A 22,900-nucleotide genomic window follows, 5' to 3' on the forward strand; every position below is an offset into this window, starting at 1 on the left:
TTGTGGGATGGCACGTGCCGATGATAGATGGAGTTTCTTCTGACTCGTCTTCATCGATTCATACCGCGATTATCATCTGCACGACCATCTACCATGTCTTTTGTGGACTCTGTATCAAAGCTCAGTGGCTCTGTAAAGGACCTGGTCCTCTCTGCCTCGGACAACAGCATCTCTCTCCTAGGACAAACAGATGCTGATAAGATTGAAGTCGCCGGATGGATTGAAAAAGTCGGACAAGGTGATTTGGTGAAGGAAGACAATTTCAAGGTAAGAAAACATTCCATCGGTTGTTGTAAATGCTTCTCATATTCTACAGACTCTCGATACCCAACTGGTCCCTCGCACATACATTGTGAACAATTACTTGACCGCTGCCGACGTTGCACTATACGGGGCCCTACACCCTACCTTTGTCAGTACCATTTCAATCTCAACTACATTTTCATGCCTAATAATCCAAGTTATCAGTCAAAATTGCAACCAACGCAATACTATTCACATCCAGCTTTGACCCGCTACTTCGACCATATCCAGTCGAGTTCTCCCGTCCGAAAAGCTGCAGATCCACTCTCTACCTTCCCCCTCGTTACATTTGACTTTGCTCATGCTCCTAAAATTGACCGGACTGCTGAACCACCCAAAAAAAAACAGAAAACACCCAGTCCACCAACCAAGGAATCTGCACCACCAGCGGAAAAGCCGTCTAAAGGGCCTTCACCTGCAGCTGAAGGCAAACCTCAGCAGAAAAAAGAGAAGAAGGAGAAGAAGAAAGATGCTGCTACCCAGGATTCTGGAAAGAAAAAGGGTGCTGAAAATGCCTCTGCCGCAGATGAAGGAGAGCCCGTTCCCTCTATGATTGATCTTCGCGTTGGACACATTATTGACGGTGCGTGTCTGTTTCCTCGACTAACCTCTTTTTACTTATGTCTGTGTAGTTAAGAAACATCCCGACGCCGATGGTTTGTATATCGAACAAATTGACATCGGGGAAGAAACGGGTCCTCGGACTGTCGTTTCCGGTCTTGTGCATTATATTCCTATCGAAGAGATGCGAGACAAATACCTCATCGCTGTTGTGCGTGGATTCATCCCTTATACCGAAATTCGTGTTTATTCCTTTACCAGTGTAACCTGAAGCCGGCCAACATGCGTGGGGTCAAGAGTTTTGCGATGGTTCTTGCCGTGAGTTCAGCGTATCTGATGCTACCACCTCAATAATGGTAGCTTTCTTGCTAGGCAACCCACAAAGACGGTAAAGACGGCGGCATTGAGTTGATTCAACCTCCTGCCAACTCGAAGCCTGGTGATCGAGTGTATTTCGAAGGCGAAGAGTTTGAGAGTAGGTTGTGCTATTTGACCTCATTTACAGTGAATAACCGAACAAAATAGACGCGACGGCTCTTTCTCAATTGAATCCAAAGAAGAAGATTTTTGAGACCATTCAGCCTGGTGAGTGGTCGTTTGGCATATCTGTATTACGTGATGGCTCAAGTTGTCTGAAGGTTTAATCACGTTGGAGACCAGAGAGGCGGCGTGGGTGAACCCTGACACGAAGAAAGTACACCGAATTAGAACTAAAGAAGGAGTGTGTATCGCCCCAACCTTTGTGGGCGCATCATTGTCGTAGTATCGATACCCTCGGCGTCGTAGGATAAGTTAGTAATGTCAATCATCTAATTGCACGATTTTTTTTGCGCCGCACTTGAGTAGTGCGGTCAGAGGGGTATGGTGGGATCGAAGAAATTTTGTGCCAACTTGACCAATGGGGAGCCAGTACCTCCATCTACCTAATTTTTGAATCAGGCTAATCTTGACGGAAATCATGGGAGTCACATCCGATACGTTCTCGGTCGTTAGAGAACGCAAATTTTAATAAAGAAAATTCAAAGTCGATAATCTCGACTCTGTCCAGGAACACGTGGCTGTGCAAGTTCAGCCCTTTCTTTACCATGTTTCTTCGCACTAGGACCGCGATCTGTATACGACCCTGGACCTAATGTCGGACACTACTCTGTCCGCAACGTTCTCTAAGCAGTGGCTGTATACTTATCGCATAATTTCTTCCCAGCAGTGGTTGTCTCAACGTAAGGCACCGGCTCTTTCCGATTTCTTTTTGGAAATTGTCGTCGGAAGCTGATGTCGACGCGCTCAAGTACTCGGTAGCATGCCCTGACTCCCGTTTTTCCTTCTTGTCTGCCCACCATGTCCTCGACTTCAGATGCTAGCTCACTCGCGGTTGTCGAGAAAACTTTTGGCGTCCTCTTCATCGGTTTTGTGATTTCGATGATAGGCTACGGTTTTACTTTCTTTCGTGCGTATTTTCTAAAGGCCATTAATTACAAGCCTGAATTTGAGCCTCCTTTGTAGAGACATACCTCTATTTCAATAGATACGACAAAGATAGTTTCGGATTGAAGGCAGCTGTAAGTTCTTTTTCCTGTCCGCTGCAATGTTGTCACTTACATGTACATCTTGAAATACAAGGTTGCTATGCTATGGTTGGTACCTCCAATTCAGGAACATCTCTCATGCCTCATCCGTCGTATCCAGGACATTGGACACCATTTCATCTGGCCTGAGTAAGTCTCAGCTTCTTCGTTCTAAGCGCGTAACTTATGTGTTTGGTACAGTGTCGCAGTCGTAAGTCAAAACGCTTCCCTGTTACCCTACTTTGCGTCCTAAACAAAATAGGGTTTATTATTATCTTGTCACGACGTTCCCTTATGGTACCCAGATGACAGACGCGACCAGGTAACTTTCCTCGCACCTTCATTGCCTTTTCCCATTAATTTACTTGTTGTAGAACCTTCTGTGTACGTTCCTTCTCATATTGCTGCGTCGTCTTATTAAGCATCGATGTCACCCCTAGGTTGAAACACTTTTTTCCGTGAGTCCTTCAGTTCCGTTCCGCGTAGTATCGTCGCGACTGACAGCAAGTCTAGGCCCTTTCGATATTCATGGTCCAGCTGTAAGCTTCCTTTCATCGATGGCCCATCCGCTTATTCATCGTATGTCAAAGGTTCTATTCGACCCGGGTATGGAAATGTAGGTACTGCTATGTTGTCGTCCTGACGGCCACCTCACTCCGGCTTTTTTTCAGTGGGCGGAAGTGTATTCTCTGTTTTTCCAATTGTAAGTTCGATATCTGGCTCAGATTATCGCCAACGAGCTCATATGAATCTGAAACCAGTGTCTTTTGGCCACCGTCGGGTTTGGTGAGTGCCTCTCGAGCGCTGCGCCGAGCTGTCAAATATAACATCAAATTTCCAGGTCTTGAAATCGGTATGTGGGCTTTCTTTGACCCGCCGTCGTCAACGATAACACCGATTTTGAATAGCCGTGTCAGCTTTGATGTGAGTGTATACCCTAAACGTGCAGTAGAGTTCTTCGATACTGACCAGACAAATCAGGTTCGTGAATCCCGAATTCGAACATCTTTATGCACCCTCGGTCAAAGTAGGCGTTCGACTGTTCTGCTTGTCTCACATGATGTCGAACATTGGTTTAGCCAGTTGTCGCCGCGGCCCAAACAATAGTATTCGGTGCTGCCGTCTATACCGTGGGGGCCCTCACGTTCTTCTGCCAGTGGGCTGACAACACGCCGTATGTATCAACTAGCATTCTCATGGACCTTCAATCAGACGGTATCACTGACGCAACACTAGCATTCAAGGATGGTTCAATCAAGTCAAGGCCCTCTGCTTTTCTCATGGACTTGTGGCAGCAGCAATGCAGCTATCGTATCTCATCGCGGTATACTCTCTTTCTAGGAAGTTCTCTCTCAATTTCTGATACTTGTCTCTCTAGTTTGTCGCGTCGCCCACTTACTTTATCTGGATTCCGTTCCATTTATTGACCACAAAACGTGTGTTCTATCTGCATTCTTCAAGTAGAAGACACTTTCTAATGAAATCGACACTAGTGTTCATCAACTGTTTACTGTTTATGTAAGTACATTGGAAGCAAACAATCAAGCAAAATTTATACGGTATACCTAGGTTGAACTCACGACAGTCCTACCATGGTCATGGTCTTGACCACGAGGATAGTAGCACATCATCGCCTAGCAATTCCCATGTGATCACTACAAAGAGAAAGGGTAAAGCGGATGTTCATTATAATATCCCCGACACCCGTACACCCATCAATATCGAAGTGGCTCGTACTGTAGAGCACGCTGTTGATGAAAGGAAGGCCAAAGCTAGCGGCGATTCCACCTACGACGATGAAATTGTGGGTTCTCTATGTTCCCCTCCACATGACGGACTGAGATTTTCTCTGGTAGACCGAATTTGATTTCCAGATTCACAAGAACGAGTTCGCCGTGAAGGCCTCTTGAATAAAGAGTGTATAACCCCAGCAGTGCCAGCGGTTATTATTAAGTAGTGTTCTATCTTCATGTGTGTTTTATTAGGGCAGCATTTTTTGTTCCTTTAACCTCAAACCTCTCATTATGCAAAAGGCTGGTTCATGTCGGGTTCATGATGTATGATTGTTGCATACAAATGAGACGGCAGGAATAAATCTTAATCATTGAGCTTTCAGGGCGCATTCGTGTCTGATTCTTACATCCTGGGCCTTCTAACAGAGGGTTGTTTTTTATTGAATACATCTATACTCAGCTGCCATTTTCCCGTGCTCGAGAGTTCGTTTCCATGGCCATTGAATCAGTCTCCTTGTATTGGGCGAAGGCCTGAGTGAAAATACCCAATTCAAGGCAAGAATGGTGATGTTTTTTCAAGCTAGCCATCCCATCGCCATTAGAAACCGGGTAACATTGAAGGCGGCGAGTAGCAGGTGGTTGTGGTACAAAAGACTTCGGGCTTACACTGTGACAAGACATAAGGAGAAATCCACCACTAATTTATTGCCGGGGTATTATGCTAGAATGCGAGCACTAACTGGAAGAGACAGATGCTGTGAAGTAGCCTCAGCGTCTACGCTAGAGCTCAGGCCGCCGCCTCACACTCGGTAGACTGCTCATCACAATCACCCACAGTGATATCGGCACTTCCACTATTTGCGGCATCGGCACATGCATTATGCTGGATGGAACATGACCTGGTGAGAGCAGCACCAACGTTGAGGAAATCATCAGAGCCTGAAGCAGCAGATTTTAGTATCCCATCTGATGAGATAAGTCACCAACGTCTTACCTTCAACCACAAATCCTCGGCCGCCCGCTGTCACAGCAGGTGCTGCTATGCCCCCAACTATAGATAATCGATCTGAGTTCATGCAATTTGCACATCTCATAGAAAAGGCAACTCACGAGCTCCGGTAAAAGTCTGCAGGTTTGTACCGGTCGTATCAGCGGCGGAACCTGCAGCGGCACTGGAAAACAGGGATAAACCAAAATACAATTCAGAACAAGGCACCAACGTACGAAGCAGTAGCAGTAGAGTCAGAGCGAGCTGCGACGGTAGCAGTGGCGGCTGAAACGAACACGAGAACTAAGAGAAGTTCAGAAGGCCAAAAATACCAGACGCACATGTGGCATCTGCTGTGGACGTGGCAGAATCAGCAGAGGCGGCACCGGAAGCGTTGCTTGAGTCGTCAGTTGTATCACTATTATAGAATCTTTAGCATATCAGTGCAATGATGCCAGGGGCCGAACGCACCTCGTGCCTCCCGTTGCCGCAGCGTCGATTTCATCGGCAGTAGCGTCTTCTACCAACAGATTCTGGGTGAAGATACAGCCGACAGGGTCGTTGGCGTCATCGCAGGTGTTGCCAGCAGCAGTCGGGTCTCCGATCTTACCAGGCGCGAAAGTGCCAGATTTAAGGGCATCTTGTGCGTTGCCACCGACAGCAGCGATCTGTTGTGCGAGTTCCAACACAATGGCCTTGTTTACGGCTGCAGCATTGTCTGAAGCGGGGTCCTACGCCTCTTTTAAACATCATCGTCGAGCGTATATCCAAAGAGAAACAAACCTGGTGCTGTTGAATGGCAGCGATCTCGGGGTTCACAGCTTGGATACTGGTGCAGGCATCGGTAGTTGCACCAACGGACCCTGAATTCCTCTCCAGAGCTCGGTAGATCAAGGCAGCAACCATGCCGTCGACATCTCCCGCGGCCTTCGCATTCGTGAAGGCCTGGTCCGCTGTGGCCTGTTGGAGACATGTTGCATCCTAAACGATGGTGATAAGCTTCAGGTTTGGATAATTAGTATGCAATGCTTACGGCGATGTTCCCCGCACCGGCAATAGCAGCAGCATTACCCAAGAGACCAAATACAGGGTCTGTAATGTTGTCAGGATTGTTAAGCGCCAGGCTTGCCCCGACAGTAGTTAAGAACTGTTCATGAGAATGCTCTACGAACAGAACAAGTATAAGAAAGCAATTTAGTATTAGGCTGAACATGCTTTTACCCTGAGGCACCTCTCGACGATAGATGGGTAGAGCCAAGGCAGACACTGAAAGCGAACCAAGCGCGAAGAGGGTCTTTGAAGAGATCATGTTGCAAAAAAAAAAATACGACTGCAGGATTAAACGAATGGGAACGCCCGCGACTAGGACGCGCACGAGATGAGTGGGAAGATTCGAGTGAAAAAGGGAAATCCTACAAATGAATGAAAAGGAAGAAAACGCTTGAATCTAGCAAGAACCTGTCTTGACTGGCAAAATAAAAAGTGGAAGAAGTTAAGACGAAAAGAGGTCAGACCCAGCCTTATAAGTGGGAGACTTCACAGGGGGTATCGTTTGTTCCATGATGCAGGGAATATTGTCCGTTGCTATGAGAGCGTATAAGACCCAAGAATTACCCCCGCGAGCGGCGAAATACAATCATGATCTCGGAAGTTTGTTGTTGGCATCTAGGACGGATTCTGGTGCTTGCCACTCCTAGTCACACCTAAAAACCAATTAGTTCATGCAAGGCATTCGAACAACGAAGAGCCAGGCTGCTTCTTTGTACTTTCATGCTGATTGCGTCAAGCAACTTGGAGATTTCGGCGAGATCCTGATCATGATTTTGATCCTCATCACCGATCAACTTGAACGTGGTCATCCTGCAGCCTCATGCGTGTGAGCGTACTTAGCAAAAAGAATTGTGCCAGCTCCAGAGAACCAGTAAACTAGCTCATATTGTTGTCTCGAAGGACAACCCGCAATGTCCTACAGATCCCGAGGATAAAATCTGCCTGCCCTAATGTTACGCGCCAAGACAACCGTAGGAAGCTTACCTCACCGTCACAAACTGGAAGTGGGATGATACAAATTGTTGAATAATCAGTGCGACACACATCAAGGCCTAAGATCAGATATGGCGGAAGCGTGAGAGTTGTAAGCCAGAAGAGAATGCCAAAAATTCTATAGGTTCTTTACTACACTGTACGAACAGAAGTCGACTCTTTCTTTGATAACGAGTGTAAGTCTTGTTCTGTGTTTGGAAGACAGTCAGTCAGACATTGGCGAGAGAGACAGAAAAACTCACGAATACCCCACACGTGTGTACGCAAGTCCAAAAATTCTGTCGGACAAGATGAATCCATGGAGTTGGTACAGGAACCACTGATGGTTGCGTACCAACATGAAGACCGCCGTAAAGCTTTTTCAACTCGGCGCGAACCCTTGAGATGTCCTCCTTGGACGCAGAGGCATCCGACAGTGCTTTCAAGTCCTTCTCAACAGCCTCAATTCGCCTGACCTGTGCGGTGACCTGTGATGGTTGTTTCATCGGCCTCGCCGGACATTGCAGGAAGAAAGAAACACACGGCTTCGGTGCTTAACTGCAGCTGCTCCACGCTAACTTGAAGAGCTGCCGATGCTTGCTTGAACTCCTCTAGTAGGTGATACGCCGCGAACGAAGAAGCCAAAGAGAAACCAAAGAGAAAGCCGACAATTCTACGAGCACATCAGGAAACTATAAAGGTGTAAGGATAATAAAATGTGAACGCACCCGCCGCGGAATCCTCCTACAGGTTTCTTTTGAGGAATGCCGACAGGTGTCTCATTCATGACTACTCTCGTCGTCGAGAGCAAGCGAGAACGACAGACCAAAGCATTGGTCCTTGATATTGATGCAGGTCGGAGCAGAAGAGAGGCCATGATAGGTTCGACGTCGATGTTGAGGCCTTGAGGTTCGGAACGTGTCGGGCATGTGACCGGGAAAGTCCCGATGATGAGCTGAGCGCTTTCAGTGGTTATGCTCTCCTCAAGCAGTCGTAATCCAAACAATATGGCCCAGAAACGTGCAAATGCCGGCGAAAGCATTTCTGGACGTGAAAGAAAAAAGCTGAAGATGGCTGATGCGCGTACAATTGCAGTTCAATCGAATGTAGAAGCAGGATCCTCCAGAATGGATAGTACGCACCCCCAAAGCCATTAGTTGGATTCTTTTATTGATATTCTAGCAGGTATGGCTCGTCTTCCAGGCGTTATCGATGTCGAGGCGTTCACAGAGGTTCGGGCTTTTGTTCATCGACGGGATCTCACTTGTTGATAGTGAACTAGGCTCGTTCGTTTGAGATCAATGCCATGCAGAATGCTATGAAGACGGCAAGGTAATAGCTATTCGGCTTTGACTTTATCGAAGCTAACAGATCGATCAGCTCGAGCTCAACTCAAAGGGCGTGGCAAGCCTTGCCCCGACACTTGCGTCGTAGAGCTGCGAGTCATGATGTTCGCCGAGTGCCACTTCGTTTACGCGAAAAGGCAAAGGCAGAGGCGCGTCGCGTACATATTCCAATTTCGACCACATACTAATCATGTTCGCAGATGGATATCAAAAAGGTCATCAATCGCCAAAAGCCAAAGCGTGGAAAGGATAAACGGGTTTCTAAAACTGAGTCTTTTTTGAAGCGTCAGAGTAAGCTCTTATGGTGCTCTCCATGCCCAATGCAAGTCTGACGTTTCTCGTCTAGAGGACAAAACATGGCTAGAGACTCACCTTTGGCACGCTAAAAGAATGAAAATGGGAAACATGTGGGGCTACCGACTGGTACGATTTTCCATCGTATCATTTGCATAAGGGTTTGACTCCTTTAATAGGCTATTCATCCCTCGGAAAAGGCCTTTCGTCCATCTCACCGTGCCGCGATTCGCGGGTCCATTCTTCATGATGCCTCATACCAGTCCTTGATCGAACTGCAAGGTCCCCAAAATGTTCTCACAAGAATAATGGACAATTGTTGCGACCCTCAAGAATTGAGCCCGAGTAATAGGCGGTACGCTCATATCTTCTATTACAAGTAGATACTCGTTTATGTCTATTAGGTACGTTCTTGGTGCGCGCACCTTGTCCACGCACATGTATCTACCAACTCTGTATCCCCATGGTCTCATCGCTCCCATCACCGTTATGTGGAGACCATTCACTAGGGATAAGTCTGGTGCGGCTCAAGAATCGGCAGAAACCAGTGCAGAGCTCCTTCAGGCAAAACGAAAACGGAAAGGGAAAGGGAAAGGGAAAGAAAAGGCCACCGAAGAAACAGACATTCCGAACGAAGATACGATTCGTGTGGTCTGGATTCGTTCTCATCCAGCAACCCATGGTGAGGTTTTTAATGCTCTTCAAACAGCTACTTCATCGGTGTTGGATCGAATCAACAAAGAATCGACGTCGGATCAGGTCGTGGATGTTGAGATTGCTGACTTGAGAGGAAAGGTCAACATTTTTGAAATCATGGGGCCAAAATCTAGTCAAGTTCTTAAAGGTGCTTTACAACCTATTGCCTCGGACGATCGAACCAGTTTCAAAGAGGTATAATTATTCACACTCGCTGCTACTGTGTTGATAATTTGAGCAGTTCTGGTCCTCCTTGGGTGATATCCAAACTACCGGTAGTTTGCCTCGCGGAATGATAGTTGGATTTACTGCAAATGACCCGAGGCTCAAGTTCGTGTGACTTCTAATTGTATCCTTGATGTCCTGTTACTGATTTTGTCCTAGATTTCCTCCAAAAAACTCCAAGCTTAACATATCCACTGCTTTGAATATTCTCACCATGCCCTCATCCGCATTGGCGCAAAGTGACGTCTGGGACGAAACCACTCGGAAGGCTTTGAAGACACCTAGATACAAGAAGAAGGATCTCGATGAAAGGCGCTCGAAGGTACTTCCATGCATATATTCAGCCTCATACGCTCTTATCTGTTCTCTGACAGAATGCTATCCCCGGAACTCATCTTACTGCTCTCCGTCAAGACGACCGTGTTCCTGTCATTCTTATCCAGCGCTCACTGGAAAATACCTCCAATGGTGAAAAACATGTTCTGGGACGCGCCGGAGACGGCGAGGCCATTCATGGCTGGACCTTGATAATTCCTGCGGGGTGGTCCATGGCATTCTTTTCTTCTCTCACATACACGGGCACTCGTGTCGGCGGACAACGCGAACGTCAATCGCAGGCATTCGAATCCGGAGTCTCCTATTTTCCTCGAGATTATCCATTCACAACCGCATATGAAGAGTATGCTCGAGAATGCGAGTCCGTGGCGAAAGAGAGCTGGGAGCGGAAGCCCCCCGCGAAGAGACCGAACTACAAAAAACTTGGAACAAAAAATCCTTGGCGTGCTAATTGGGAAGCTGTTTTGGGGTTATCGGAAGGGGGCGCGGGTGATGGCTATGTCAGTACGCAGAGGGAAGAGGCAGGCAAAGCCATCCCTTGGCTTTTACGCGGTCCTACGGCTATCATTAATAATCTCTCAAATCTCTTCAGCCCCGATGTTGGTCTCCTAGCTGAGGTGAACCGGGTTCGATTGAAACGTGGTCTGAGACCTCTCAGCAGCACAATTAAGTCTGAAGACTTGCTGAAAGGAGCTTTGGTTGCTGTCAAAGTCAGGATGTACAAGCGAGGTTTACCGGATGATCTGGCGATCATATATTCGATGTCTGATGATGAACTGATTAGCTGGGAGAAGTCGACTCGTAAGTCTGTAACAGATCTCGTGGAAGATGATGGTGCTTCCGAGGTAGGCTCTCAGAACCATTGTTTTGTCCCTTGTCTGAAATACTATTAGGAATTGGGATACAAGCCCGAGTCTTCACCCATCATCGGGTACGTGACGACCGGTCATTTCTCGCTCTTGCGAGGAGAAGGGTTTGCACTAGGTGCCATTCCGCTAATGAGATTTCTCGAGTTAAGAGATCAAGCGCGAAGGTAGGTTTTTTTGTGTTCCTCAATTTTCAAACATTTGGCCTTTTCTCCACAGACTATGTTTCAAATCGGAGTCCGTTGTCGCGGTCAAAATTCGCAATCCGGCCTCAGAGTCATGTCGAGCAGCTTACGTACAAATTACAGACCTATAGTTGTAAATCAAATTCAATTTGGACTGCCTTTGGGGTGTCCCGCTCGTCGTACGAGGAGAGAACCATTTTAATCACTACTTATACCGCCACTACCGGATTACGATAGCTGGTAACTCATGAGGTTCTTGCTGATCTTTCCAGACAGTGCACATCTTCGTCAAGGTCAGAGCACAATGAGCTCCGAGAAGAGAATTTTACATAGATATTCAAATTGTACATGCTAAACACCGCATTATGGGAACACTCATAGCCGTAAGTTACTGACACTCGACCCAGTCAGACAAGGTATTAATACAGAGAACAACTTCCAGAGCATCTGAATACATAGAGGGATAAGTACTGACACTAGGATGGTATATCTAGTGGGGAGAATCAAGAAACACACAAACATAACTCTTCCTCTCATCTTTCAACTACTGACCACTTGACGACGCAGCCGTGACAGAAGGTCCCGGTAACAGGCTATCATATGCCGGCGGAATTTCACTCGGACCAGCATCCTGGTGCTGGATGACATCGCCTGAGCCGCTCGCGTAACGATCGTCCGGATTAACGACGCCCATGTGTTGCCTCGCCTCACGCTCTTTAGCCGACATTCCACCCACGCCGCTCGAAGACGGAGCTGACGGAGGAGCCTGAACCTGTGGTTGAGGTTGCAGCTGGGACTGGGGCTGAACACCGGGTATCAAAGACTGTGGTATTGGCGTGGAATATGGATTATACAGCGTAGGGTGTGGTTCCGCTGAATACTGCGCCATCGGTGGCGGGGATGCAGGCAAGGCATTGTAATAGTTCCCATAGCTCTGTCCTGAGCTTCCATGGCTATTGTCGGTGCTCGCGCTCATAGGGAATGGCGAAACCACCCCAGCACCGATGTCCGTCCCCCCAAGCCGCCCACCCATACCGTCATCCTGATCCACGTTGACACCAACGTCCGGGGGCCGCGCCACTCGGTCGGGGTCGAAGTTTCCATCAAAGAGATCATCGAAACGCTTCTTTTGGTGACGTTTGTAGAAGAACCAGACGACAACGAGGATGAGGGCGAGACCGGCTACACCACCTACGGTACCACCTACTATGGCACCTGTATTTGATGATGACGATGACGATGAAGAGGATGAAGACGAGGATGCAGAGGCTACGGCTATAGTGGACGTAGATGTCACCTGCTCTCCGTTTGACAGGGTAACGACTATTGTCGTGGCGATAGCAGACGTTTGGTGCTGGGTGCTTTGCCCACTACTTTGTCCTGAACTGGTATTACTGCTAGTCTGAGTAGCAGAGGCGTGTCCCGCGGTCGCGGTATCAGATGAACTCGTGTCAGTCCCTGGGGTGGTGCCGCTGCCGGACGAAGTTGTACCCGTGGGTGTGGGACTGTTGGTGCTACTGGTGCTGCTGGTACTGCTGCTCGTGGAACTACTGCTACGGCTGCTGCTCTCTGTCGAACTCGGCGACGTGGAAGAGGAAGTGGTTACAGAGGACGTGCTCGATGCCGAAGTCGTCGTGGTGACCTCAGTGCTCGATGTCTGTGCTGAAGACGACATTGGAGGCAGAAATTTTTGAGGTGATGGTGAAGGAGTAACTTTGCTGCGTTATTACATGCAGAAGAAAAACGTCGATTTACATATTACCGCATAGGTAATGCGGTGTTCGGCCCGGGTCATGATTAGTCAGCAGCACAACGTCTGAGTATACCACAATGTACCCTTTATTTGAAGGACGCATGGGTAGGCGAATCATGCGCATTTCTGTGCCGAACTGACCGTATTCGATAGCATGTTTTAGTCCTTCTGTTTCCAAGGTAATTATATCGGCCTGGGGTAAGTTGTCTGGGCCTCGATGCGATATTGGATAGCATTAACAGACGAACAGTACAAAATGGGGGTGCCCTCACTCATTCAATCCAAGATTTTTACCGAGCCGACTTGTTCTTCTGTAATGGCCTAGAAGATCCGTGGCTGGCGAAGTGTGTCATTACGGTCCTGTTCAGCTCGCATGCGCTTATACTCTCAAAGACTACTTGCCAGATCATTCATAGTTTGTTTCCTTAGCAGGATCTGGAATTTTGTCTTGATTCATGAATAGGTCATGCATCCCAACTGGATTCTCAAGTCCATCTCAGAGAATTTTTCTATGCCTATATCCAAATACGTACTCGATGGCACGTCGATTGTTCTCATTTTCACCCACAGGAAGCTCTGACGAACGACCTGCAGACCTCTTTGATTCCCATAAAATCACCTCGAGATTTGCTGAAGACCAACTGAATGGACCTCAACACTCCCGCGTATCTTCAAAGTCCAAGGTGGAAAGTTGGCAGGCCAACCTGATGAAACGGCCTCACGAGGATATCGAAGACTCTTTTGCATCTATAGACTTGTGCCCTCCCAAGAAACCGAAACTGGAGCCAATGTCAAAACCTCTTCGTGCTACTACGGTCTCGGACACTCTGTCTCTGCTAAAGACTCGGAAGCAACAATTCAGCCCACCGCAATCGCCTCCTAGACACATTGACCTTGCTAGATATCGGCCGCATCCTAGCTGCACCGTTGAAACCTTCAAGAGTTATATCAAGATCCTTCCGTATGCCATTCTCGGGCTGTTTTCTGTTTATTCATTCTGAGACAATCGTCTAGTTCTCACGAGACGTTCTGGACTGCTTTGCATGATGAATATATCAAACCAAGCTCGGTGCGAATGCCTATGACTGCTCTTTTGAAGGCACCGTCAGTAGAAATGACGCGATTCGTGCCGAGGAAATTCTATCGCCAGAAGGAGTTTACTGCTACAAAGAGATGATTTTTGGTTGCTTCGGCACACTCACCTGTAGAATTTCCATCTTGCTCTGACTTGAGCTGTGCTACTGATATCGAGTCTCTGTATGCCATCATGCTCTGTTGTATTAGAATGCTGAAACGAGTTAGGAACCTGTGTGTATCTCTATAAATTCCGATTTGCGTGAATTTGACAGTAAAATAGCCAAAATATTCGCCAGTGCACGTGTCACGCGTCACCCCACCAACGCGGATAATAATATTGAGTATCGTCCGATGTCCTCTTGAACCTTTACCCTACCCTCCGCGAGATAATGGCAGCCTCAAAAGATGTTTACCTCATTATTGGGGGTAGTGGATTTTTAGGCCGGCACATTGTGAACCAGCTCCTCGAGAGAGGCGACAATGTCTCTGTTTTTGATATCGTGCAGAGATACCATGACGTGCCTTTTTATTCTGGGGACATCAGTGAAAAGGATCAAGTTGCGGTTGCTTTGCGAAAGGCAAGTCCTATAAATTGCTGCTACTTAGTGCTCACGAATATTCCTTGTAGAGTGGTACGACTTGTATAATTCACGTTGCCTCTCCTCCACACGGCCTCAAGGACCCCTCTTTGTACTGGAAAGTCAACGTCGACGGCACCAAAGCAGTAATAGCTGCTGCCCAGGAAACCGGCGTTCAGAAACTTGTCTTCACCAGTTCGGCAGGGGTAGTGTTCAACGGGTCGGATATCATCGACATTGACGAACGGTTACCTCCACCGGAAAAGCCTATGGATGCGTATAACGATTCCAAAGCCCACGGTGAAGCAGCTGTCCTGGAAGCCAATGGTAAAGGGGGACTATTGACTGTTGCTTTGAGACCTGCTGGAATTTTTGGGTGCGTGCCTAGTCCATGTTTTTGACAGTTTTTCTCATGTAAACGACCAGCCCTGGGGACCATCAAGTCATGGCTGGCCTATATGCAGTCTACGAAAAGGGACAAACACACTTTCAGATCGGCGACAATACCAATATTTTTGATTGGACATACGTTGAAAATGTTGCTTATGCACATCTCCTTGCCGCAGACAAACTGTCCCTTCTTCCACCCGCTCCACCTTTTGACGAACTACCTGAAGACGAGAAGAAACATTACAGTCTAGAAAGGCTTCCCGAACTTACCCCTGCCGAAAAGAAAATTTTGGAGTACCCTCTTCCATCCATTGACTTGACCACAGGCACGCGGCGGGTACCTACCAGCGATGCCCGGCCACTGGGCCCCTACATATCACCAGCTCCCAACGCTGAAAAGCTCTTGACAGCCTTCCACGACCCCCAGTCCGCCTCTGCTTACCGTCCAGTCGTCCGAACGCGCTTCGACGCGCTTGGTAACTCTGCAGTTGCCCGCTCCAAACTCCTCTACCCCAACCACAGCCCCCTCACCGTCGCTGGTCAGGCCTTTTTCATCACCAATGGCGAGCCCTGTTACTTTTGGGACTTTATGCGCGTTATATGGCACGAGCTCGATCTTATTTTCCCGGATAAGCGGAAGCCGAGGTCACCCTTTGTCCTGCCGAAGCCGGTAGGGATGGCTGTGGCGACGCTGCTGGAGTGGATTGGGTGGGTTACTGGAAGACCGGCTGCACTGACGCCGTTCAGGGTGACGTATAGCTGTGCGTCGAGATGGCATAATATTGAGAAGGCCAGGAGGGTTCTGGGATACGAGCCAAAAGTGAGTTTGGAGGAGGGTGTGAAGAGACTGGTGACAGTACGTCATTTTTCCTTGCTTTAGACCAATGACTGAACTTTTGCAGTGGTGGCGGGCGGAATATATGGCCGGGAATATCAAGAGAGGACACTAGGTGTCACTTGGATAACGCACTGCATTATGATACCATTATCTTATTTTGCTTACATCTACACCGTGGAATATAACAATTATGTCTACGACATAAGCAAAGTTTACAAGTACAAGGATTAGATGTAGCTGCTGATTCTACAGCTTCTAGGAGAACAATAAGGTGAGTGCTGAGATAAATGCGATGAATAGAGTAAAACAAGGACATGAAAGCAAGGCGATGAGAAAACAATGCGGCGATAAGCAAAGCGGTAACTAAGATGGAACGTCCGATAACGATGATAATGGATGCTGGAGAGTCTGATAAGATGAATAAAAAAATGTTGCGCCACGATTATTCGAGCTCGTGCGACAGGCTGCTTTTGATGTATTCTTTCTTCTCTCGAGATCTCTTGGCCTTGGCGCATTTCCGATGCGTATTCCCTCGACTGAGCAATGCAGCAGCAAGCTCATACTGGTGCACGAAGTCAGGATCCTCCTCCGCTGCAGGTATATGGATAACAGGTGGATACTCGTGCGTAGCCACAGGTGGCTCAGGCTCGGAAAGAGCGAGAGATGGAATGATGGGAGGGAAAACATCGAAACAACTGCGATGCGACAGGATAAGATTGTTCATGCTGTCATATGAACTGGGACGGGCATGAGTGATACGTGGGATGTCCATTCTGAACGAGTCAGAGGGCAGCAGGTTAGTGTACAGAGCAGGGGGAGGGGGGCTGCAGACATGAAAGAAGGTGCGCTCAGGAAAGCCTTGCGCACTGGGCGGTGGCGGGAGAATGGAAAGGCGCTCAAGGTGGCGCGAGAGCTCTAAAGGGGAAAGTGAGAGCGACGGAGACGTAGGCTTGTATCCAGTCGTCGGAGAGATGGATCTCAAGGAAGGCGAAAGACTCCTGCTCCTGAGAAAAGACGAAGAGCCAGAGCCAAGTCGGTACGAGATGGAGGCATTACTGCTCTCTGTGACCCTCTGGGAAATATTGCGTTTCATTACGGAGAGTATACTGTTCGTGGCGGCGTTAATTAAAATGGGGCATATGCGTTTCTTTGGTATGATGAACAGTTTTATAGAGAACCTGTCAGAAATTTGAACAATGGAAAATTTCCTAGAATCCCAATGTTCCTTGATTGCAAGAAACGCCGCGGGTACCCATTGTACAATAAGAGGTCTTAAAGGATTCTTGTTTTCTGATTTGATATCAATTCGACTTGCCCCTTCTGAGCTGAGTCCGACAAATCTTATCGATGAAATGCGTTACGAGAAGATTCCCATTGCTCACAGCCTCCAGTTTCATGATGATATTACTGAGTAAAACGACAAAAGCAGCCCTGGAGAAGTAGTAAAAGTGCGAACAACGGCGCGATTTTTTTTTTGATTCCGTTCCAATAGCCGCGAAGCGAGAAAGGGAACTGAACTGTTCCTGTAAAAGGTGGAAGAGTCACTGGCGAGTCTCGGATGTTTCCAGATTCGGAGCCGGGCCGCCATGAGAGTATCGCGTGCACTTTCGTTTCGGATGCGACCCCGCCAATCTGCTTCAAGTGTTGGTCCGTAGCAACTGTCCTTTTACAGCTTTCCCGCTGACATATTTTCCAATTTTCTTTTACATTTAATCTAGTGGTACTCGTAGTCGTGGCTGGTATAATCCCCACCGTATACCAATTCTCGGTGAGCACACTTTTCGTTCCCGATGACTTGGTGATTCATGTCCTGAAAGCCATGGCACCAATCCTTTCAGTTGACCTGTACCGATGCATTGTCGAGTACTACACCCAGGAAGATCGCAGGACGCTTCTCTCCTTGATGTTCACTTCGCGTGCATTTAACTACGAAGCAGAACGTATCCTATATCGATCGTTCAATAACTTCTCCGACATCACCACCCAAACACTCTTTCTCAACCGCGTAATTTCGTGTCCACGCGTGGCTAAATTCGTGCGGAGCTACAAGCTCTTTATCACCTTCACTATCGATTCAGAATTGTTGTCGGAATTTCTGACACTCTTACATACTGCCTTCCTCGCACTCGTCGAGCTCAAGTATCTCGGTTTTCGAACTCTGGGGGGCTCGTCCGCTGCGCAGGTCCTCACAGGGTGCACGTTCCAGCTAGAGGAACTCGACTGGGACTGTTCTTGTGACGAACACCTTCTCATCAATTTTCTATCGACACAGAAATCGCTCCAGTCGTTCGCGAGCTGCTGGGATCCCTCTCATATTCCTCCACCTCCGGATATCGTTCCCTTCCTCACCTCCCTTCGTGGGAGGTATGGTCTCATACAGGCGTTCCTTCCTGGGCGGAAGATCACGAATCTAGACTGGATACCAGACATCGATGATCCAGACCCAGATATGGCCCTTCTTGCTGATTCTCTGGCAAATATCCATACGATGACGTTTGGAGGTTATTTTACGCGTCCAAACCTGTCCACAATCGCACAGTATCTGACTCAGGTTACGAACTTGGAGTTGAGAGGGGTGCAGGTATGTAGTATTTTACCCTACCCATATTTGTCTAATGAAAAATGCATATCAGGCGGACGACTTGGACTGTGTCCATCTGATGCCCAATTTAGAGGTGTTTACGATTTCTATGCGACCCGTGCCGGGATTTTTGATCCCCCGGAACGACCCAAACGCCGTCGTTGTCAAACTGTTCAGCGGGTGTGCCAAATTAGAGATCATCACCATCGCCTCCAAAAAGCATGACTTCTGGCCGCAAGATTACAGAAAGTGGGAGCGGAAGGACTTTACGGCTCATAACGGAGAAGGTGGGTGTTTCAACGGTGGTTTGAATGTATCTGATTTTGGGTTAATTTATAGGAATCATTCCGTGGACAGATATCCCGTATGTTGTAAGTGAATGGAAGCGTTTCAACCTGCTTCAGCGTGAAATTTTGATACCAGCTCACTGGGTAGCGTCCCCAGGCTGTTTCCCGGGTCACTATTGTGGAGGCTACGACATATGATCCAAGCCCCAGCGGATGAACGTGAGAAACTGGTGTGTCTCGACTCTTTGCTGATGGATACTCGGAACTAACATGCCGGTGTAGCCTTCGTAAGTTGAAACGCGCCTGGACGCGTCGGATATGACACCCATACTTTCAAGGGATACGGGGCTTTTATAATAATCGTAAGGGTAATAGATGTTGTATTATTAGTGACTGCATTTACGAATAATGAGATTGACATATTCTCTAGTTAGTGGCGTAAACTTACCGGTAGATCAATTCGCGCCGGTGCCCTCAGCGCCTGTCCTTAAGTCGGCCAAAAGATTTTGTAATCGCCGGCGTAATTTAACTACAAACTCTTCGTCATCGCAGGAGGGAGGAGGCTTAGTGCAACATCGTAAGTTTATCATCCAATCACACACAGAAATATACCAGTTGGTCTAGAAGATACTAAGATTCCAAGTCTGAGCATTTGACATTTGTGTGGTAACAGAACCCACCTCTGCTTCGTCTATGGTCTGTTACACAACTTAGCAAGCTTTTGCAGCAGAATACGGAAGAAACACACCAGTACGATGGGGCCTCTACCATGGCATGTAAGCCAGATCATCGCCAAACGTTCAAAGAACTACTCGCCTATTCATTGCCTAGTGTCTTGTCTTTTGTCTTAAGTGGTAGTACGAATGGGTCCAAGATGGGCGGCGGAATCGGCACGAATCCCGAGACCGGCCCTCAAACGACGCGCGGCACGTGATCTTCCTTGTAGTCAACCGTTACCATTGCCAATGAACCATTCCCCCAACGAGCTCCAACGTTGCTTCGATGTCAGCGATGGAATTACCCAGCATGAACAGAAAATACAGTGATGAAGAAAAGTCCCAACTCATCGCAAATCTCAATCTCGAGGGTGCGTAGTGGCAGACACGATATGTCAAGCTGACTGACGCCGTGGCAGTTGAACATCGTACCCGTCAGCTCCGGTCCTGGCTCTCGGGTGGGCTTGAAAATTTCAAGATACACCAGGAAGGACATGTCTCCCGAATACCGAAGCAGGTTCGCGGGATAACGATGCGCGAGTTTGGTGAAAAGTACAATGGAAATGTGCAAGCTGCCTTGCGGGGAGTACAGCGAGAGAAGCTGGCTAGCGCAGGCAACGATCCTACTTTTGGAGAGCTTGACAAGAATATGCGGAAGAGAAAGTGGCTGACGAGTCAGGACCAGGAAGCTACCGCAGATCCGTCTGAGCCAAGAGCCTTGAAGAATGGTGTGTTCTGTTTTACCTTTCTCTATAATTTCCTTATTTCTATCGGTCTTTAGCTCGCATGGAATCACCACAACGAAAACCTGGTTCATCTACTGATCCTGGTACGGCTCAACGAACGCGCCTTTTATCGGAAGTAATAAAAACGTCTAGCAAGGTGCGCCACTACTTGCAAGGTTTTCGGTATCTGATGTGCAGTAGTCCCAGATTCGACCACTTCCTCGCGTTCCGCAGTCTCCCAGCCCTCAAAAATCGAGGCCCCCTTTCAACGCTGGCCCCGGAGCCGCCTTCCAATCCAAGCTACCTTCACCGAGTAAACCTAAATCAAACAATCCTCTCACCCGCTCTCGGGTCCCTTCACTATCGACTTTCAACCCTGTCTTACCACCAAAAACGCCCGGTTATCCAGGTAGCAAACCGCCAAATAGCAATGTGTTACGCTTGCCTCGAAGAGACGAAAGCATGCTCAGTGTCAATGGCTCACCATTGGCCAATCCCTTCGAATTTGGCATGAGGTGGGTCAAAGGAGCAAATGGCAATGCAGAGGAGACTGCACCCGGCGCCAACAAGCCCGCACTTAAACGGACGAAGAGCAATATTACTATTTCTCGGGATCCTTCATTCAATACAAATAGATTACACTCTCGGGCGCGCTCACAGAGCAGCTTGCGACCTTCGTCCTTCCAACCTTCATCTACGGCACTTTCACAGACAAACTCTGACGCGACTCTTCCATTATCTCAACTAAGTCCCTCACATAACTTGTTCACACCCACACGTTCACAGCCGACACCGTTCCCTAAGGACTCAGATCCTCCACCACTTCAGCTCCCTACCTCGACGAGGTCTTATTCAGTTACGATCTCGACCAAAGACGGTCATCTTTTGGAGTTTGATCCTCTGCAAGCTTCGCCTGGTTCGCTTGATGCCCTTGAAGGCATCTCATCCAGTGCTAAAAAGCAGGCGAGAGAAGAAATGGGTCGGCTTGTGCAAGCTGCTGTTGACAAATGGAAGATACGTTGAGAGGCACGCGGTTGTTTTCTGTCTCTTATTTATTTTATCCGCACACTTTTATCTGCTCCCGAATACCATCTCTGCACTTGTAGAAACACGCAATGCGCTGTAATGTATTATTGTTCGTGTCCGAACATTCCAATTTTGTTGGCCTCGGTGTCTTATTTTATTACTTGGATGTATAATGGTGCGGTACTACACGGAACGTTGCCTTAATCTCCGCGCTCGGAAGGGCTTCTAAGTCAGCTACGCAAAGTAAGCGGGTAAAACAAGGGTGGTTAGCCGACGCCTGTTACGGCCGTAACAAGTACCTTACCGGCGCTTAGTGTCGGTTCACGACGATTTCCGTATGCTCCGGGATTCGAATCCAAACTTGGATGCGTCATAATTATCGGCAGTTCGGCAAACAACTTTTACGTCATCGCATCTCCCGATCATCAACAAGTTCTGCTTGTCACGGTGGCGGCCAGGTCGGAGTCCCATGTCAGCTTGGTCAACCGGGTCTCATTTAAATAATTGCGTTCCTTGTGCTGCCAATCCCACGTCAATGGCTCCCCACCGCCGTGAAGACGAGGTTCTCTCTATCTTTCGGAAGCAGTTGTTCGATGAGGATATCCTGCATGAGGGAGACTCGGTTGGCACGGACGATGAGACGCTTCTGTACGTTCACGGTGTCGAAAACCAACAGGTGCAAGAGACTGACACATGTGCAATAGGAGATTTCTGCGGGCCAGAAAATTCAACTTGAAACATGCGAAACAGATGTTTCGCGACTGTCAGGAGTGGAGGGCTTCGGTAGAAGGCGTGGGCATCGATGGACTGTACGAGACGATCGATCCGTTCGATGTCTGTTTTCTGTCTGGTATTTAATCCCCCACTGTTGCTGATAATTGGATCCAGTATCCCGAACGCCGGGCCGTGTTTGATTGCTGGCCCTTATGGTGAGTTCCTGAAAGCATTGCAGTCGTCCTTCGTTTATTGAGCTTCGTCGCCAGGTTTCACAAGGTTTGTACACTCCTAATATTCGTCAACGAATCTCACCCGCATGTAAATGCTATACTTAGACAGACAAGGTACGTCCATTCCTATTTCTGGCCACACCTGTCGCCCATCTAACTCACTGCAGAAAGGTCGTCCGATAAACATCCACTTCTTTGGAAACCTTGATATACCTAAACTGTATAAGCAATGTACGCCGGAAAAACACTGGCAGACTGTACTCGTCAACTGCGAGTCTTTGACGCGAGAAGGTGCCTAACGTATCCACTCAATCTAACTGTAGGCACTGACAATGATTCTAGTTATCCCTGCGGCCTCTAGGGCAGCCGGAATGCCCATAGGCACAGTCTTAGTGATCGTCGATCTCAAAGGCTTTGGATTAAGTCAATTCTGGCAAATGAAGTCTCTCGCTCGGAGTTCTTTCCAAGTTTCTCAAGATTACTATCCCGAAACGATGGGTCAGCTCGCAATTATAAACGCTCCATCATCTTTTACCTTCATTTGGTCCGTGATAAAACCGTGGTTATCGAAAGAGACTTGTGAAAAGGTCGACATCCTCGGAAGTGACTACCGAGAGGTCCTTTTAGATTTGATTGACGCTGACGCGCTACCCAGCGTATTGGGGGGCGATTGTCGGTGTGAGGAGGCAGGGGGGTGCCATCTAAGTGGCGCTGGTCCCTGGTTAGAAGGTCGGAAAGGTTGGGGTCCCAAGGCTCAGGCTGACGATGACGATAGTTCGACAGACATTGGTACCCCCATCAGTAAGAAATCTTTGGAATCTTAAAAGTTTTGGCATCTATTCTTAACTTGTATTATTATTAC

The 22,900-nt window shown here is 48.1% G+C and overlaps 11 protein-coding genes across 11 annotated transcripts; 7 read left to right on the top strand and 4 right to left on the bottom strand.

Annotated features, from left to right (window-relative positions):
• Nucleotides 1-29: 29 nt before the first annotated feature.
• On the top strand, nt 30-1,724 carry BT62DRAFT_972779 (nucleic acid-binding protein). The gene is made up of 8 exons (XM_043189084.1): nt 30-267; nt 317-412; nt 469-886; nt 936-1,075; nt 1,126-1,182; nt 1,237-1,339; nt 1,390-1,449; nt 1,503-1,724. The coding sequence occupies exons 1-8, from the start codon at nt 94-96 to the stop codon at nt 1,625-1,627; spliced, it is 1,173 nt and encodes a 390-aa protein (XP_043036525.1). The 5' UTR covers nt 30-93; the 3' UTR covers nt 1,628-1,724.
• A 224-nt stretch (nt 1,725-1,948) lies between these two features.
• On the top strand, nt 1,949-4,608 carry BT62DRAFT_935347 (uncharacterized protein). The gene is made up of 21 exons (XM_043186915.1): nt 1,949-2,311; nt 2,368-2,423; nt 2,485-2,498; nt 2,551-2,579; nt 2,631-2,640; nt 2,692-2,751; nt 2,804-2,813; nt 2,870-2,887; nt 2,943-2,968; nt 3,020-3,045; nt 3,101-3,132; nt 3,191-3,215; nt 3,271-3,282; nt 3,338-3,353; nt 3,411-3,456; nt 3,509-3,603; nt 3,666-3,753; nt 3,808-3,865; nt 3,923-3,947; nt 3,999-4,233; nt 4,286-4,608. The coding sequence occupies exons 1-21, from the start codon at nt 2,203-2,205 to the stop codon at nt 4,337-4,339; spliced, it is 1,044 nt and encodes a 347-aa protein (XP_043036526.1). The 5' UTR covers nt 1,949-2,202; the 3' UTR covers nt 4,340-4,608.
• A 245-nt stretch (nt 4,609-4,853) lies between these two features.
• Nucleotides 4,854-6,932, bottom strand: BT62DRAFT_972783 (uncharacterized protein). Its single transcript, XM_043189085.1, has 12 exons — nt 6,917-6,932; nt 6,785-6,853; nt 6,567-6,734; nt 6,372-6,512; nt 6,184-6,314; nt 5,934-6,131; nt 5,622-5,881; nt 5,492-5,568; nt 5,387-5,435; nt 5,273-5,334; nt 5,157-5,213; nt 4,854-5,101 (listed from the first exon to the last, which is right to left on the bottom strand). The coding sequence occupies exons 4-12, from the start codon at nt 6,457-6,459 to the stop codon at nt 4,950-4,952; spliced, it is 1,074 nt and encodes a 357-aa protein (XP_043036527.1). The 5' UTR covers nt 6,460-6,512; nt 6,567-6,734; nt 6,785-6,853; nt 6,917-6,932; the 3' UTR covers nt 4,854-4,949.
• A 360-nt stretch (nt 6,933-7,292) lies between these two features.
• BT62DRAFT_935349 (uncharacterized protein) lies at nt 7,293-8,272 on the bottom strand. Its single transcript, XM_043186916.1, has 5 exons — nt 7,901-8,272; nt 7,716-7,845; nt 7,528-7,660; nt 7,436-7,471; nt 7,293-7,381 (listed from the first exon to the last, which is right to left on the bottom strand). The coding sequence occupies exons 1-5, from the start codon at nt 7,957-7,959 to the stop codon at nt 7,326-7,328; spliced, it is 414 nt and encodes a 137-aa protein (XP_043036528.1). The 5' UTR covers nt 7,960-8,272; the 3' UTR covers nt 7,293-7,325.
• BT62DRAFT_972786 (POP1-domain-containing protein) lies at nt 8,113-11,284 on the top strand. Its single transcript, XM_043189086.1, has 12 exons — nt 8,113-8,306; nt 8,358-8,404; nt 8,455-8,504; nt 8,553-8,676; nt 8,719-8,809; nt 8,865-8,941; nt 8,992-9,167; nt 9,217-9,703; nt 9,750-9,838; nt 9,893-10,055; nt 10,108-10,914; nt 10,963-11,284. The coding sequence occupies exons 1-12, from the start codon at nt 8,147-8,149 to the stop codon at nt 11,104-11,106; spliced, it is 2,415 nt and encodes an 804-aa protein (XP_043036529.1). The 5' UTR covers nt 8,113-8,146; the 3' UTR covers nt 11,107-11,284.
• Nucleotides 11,285-11,350: 66 nt separating this feature from the next.
• Nucleotides 11,351-12,891, bottom strand: BT62DRAFT_346040 (uncharacterized protein). The gene has a single exon (XM_043180584.1). It carries the CDS (start codon nt 12,793-12,795, stop codon nt 11,665-11,667), a length of 1,131 nt encoding a protein of 376 aa, XP_043036530.1. The 5' UTR covers nt 12,796-12,891; the 3' UTR covers nt 11,351-11,664.
• A 1,366-nt stretch (nt 12,892-14,257) lies between these two features.
• Nucleotides 14,258-15,972, top strand: BT62DRAFT_935352 (C-3 sterol dehydrogenase). Its single transcript, XM_043186917.1, has 4 exons — nt 14,258-14,528; nt 14,579-14,904; nt 14,955-15,774; nt 15,821-15,972. Exons 1-4 carry the CDS (start codon nt 14,340-14,342, stop codon nt 15,866-15,868), a joined length of 1,383 nt encoding a protein of 460 aa, XP_043036531.1. The 5' UTR covers nt 14,258-14,339; the 3' UTR covers nt 15,869-15,972.
• Nucleotides 15,917-17,034, bottom strand: BT62DRAFT_935353 (uncharacterized protein). The gene has a single exon (XM_043186918.1). The coding sequence runs from the start codon at nt 16,847-16,849 to the stop codon at nt 16,199-16,201; it is 651 nt and encodes a 216-aa protein (XP_043036532.1). The 5' UTR covers nt 16,850-17,034; the 3' UTR covers nt 15,917-16,198.
• Nucleotides 17,035-17,473: 439 nt separating this feature from the next.
• On the top strand, nt 17,474-18,963 carry BT62DRAFT_935355 (uncharacterized protein). The gene is made up of 4 exons (XM_043186919.1): nt 17,474-17,524; nt 17,574-18,337; nt 18,390-18,624; nt 18,677-18,963. Exons 2-4 carry the CDS (start codon nt 17,576-17,578, stop codon nt 18,820-18,822), a joined length of 1,143 nt encoding a protein of 380 aa, XP_043036533.1. The 5' UTR covers nt 17,474-17,524; nt 17,574-17,575; the 3' UTR covers nt 18,823-18,963.
• A 606-nt stretch (nt 18,964-19,569) lies between these two features.
• Nucleotides 19,570-21,302, top strand: BT62DRAFT_935356 (uncharacterized protein). Its single transcript, XM_043186920.1, has 4 exons — nt 19,570-19,711; nt 19,760-20,068; nt 20,122-20,222; nt 20,267-21,302. The coding sequence occupies exons 1-4, from the start codon at nt 19,636-19,638 to the stop codon at nt 21,086-21,088; spliced, it is 1,308 nt and encodes a 435-aa protein (XP_043036534.1). The 5' UTR covers nt 19,570-19,635; the 3' UTR covers nt 21,089-21,302.
• Nucleotides 21,303-21,626: 324 nt separating this feature from the next.
• BT62DRAFT_904400 (CRAL/TRIO domain-containing protein) lies at nt 21,627-22,862 on the top strand (the record flags this gene model as incomplete). The annotated part of the gene is made up of 6 exons (XM_043183562.1): nt 21,627-21,739; nt 21,796-21,925; nt 21,980-22,020; nt 22,075-22,084; nt 22,206-22,329; nt 22,381-22,862. The coding sequence occupies 6 exons, from the start codon at nt 21,627-21,629 to the stop codon at nt 22,860-22,862; spliced, it is 900 nt and encodes a 299-aa protein (XP_043036535.1).
• Between the last annotated feature and the right edge of the window lie 38 nt (nt 22,863-22,900).

Source organism: Guyanagaster necrorhizus (assembly GCF_019112545.1).
Source record: "Guyanagaster necrorhizus MCA 3950 unplaced genomic scaffold BT62scaffold_25, whole genome shotgun sequence".
Taxonomy (NCBI): domain Eukaryota; kingdom Fungi; phylum Basidiomycota; class Agaricomycetes; order Agaricales; family Physalacriaceae; genus Guyanagaster; species Guyanagaster necrorhizus.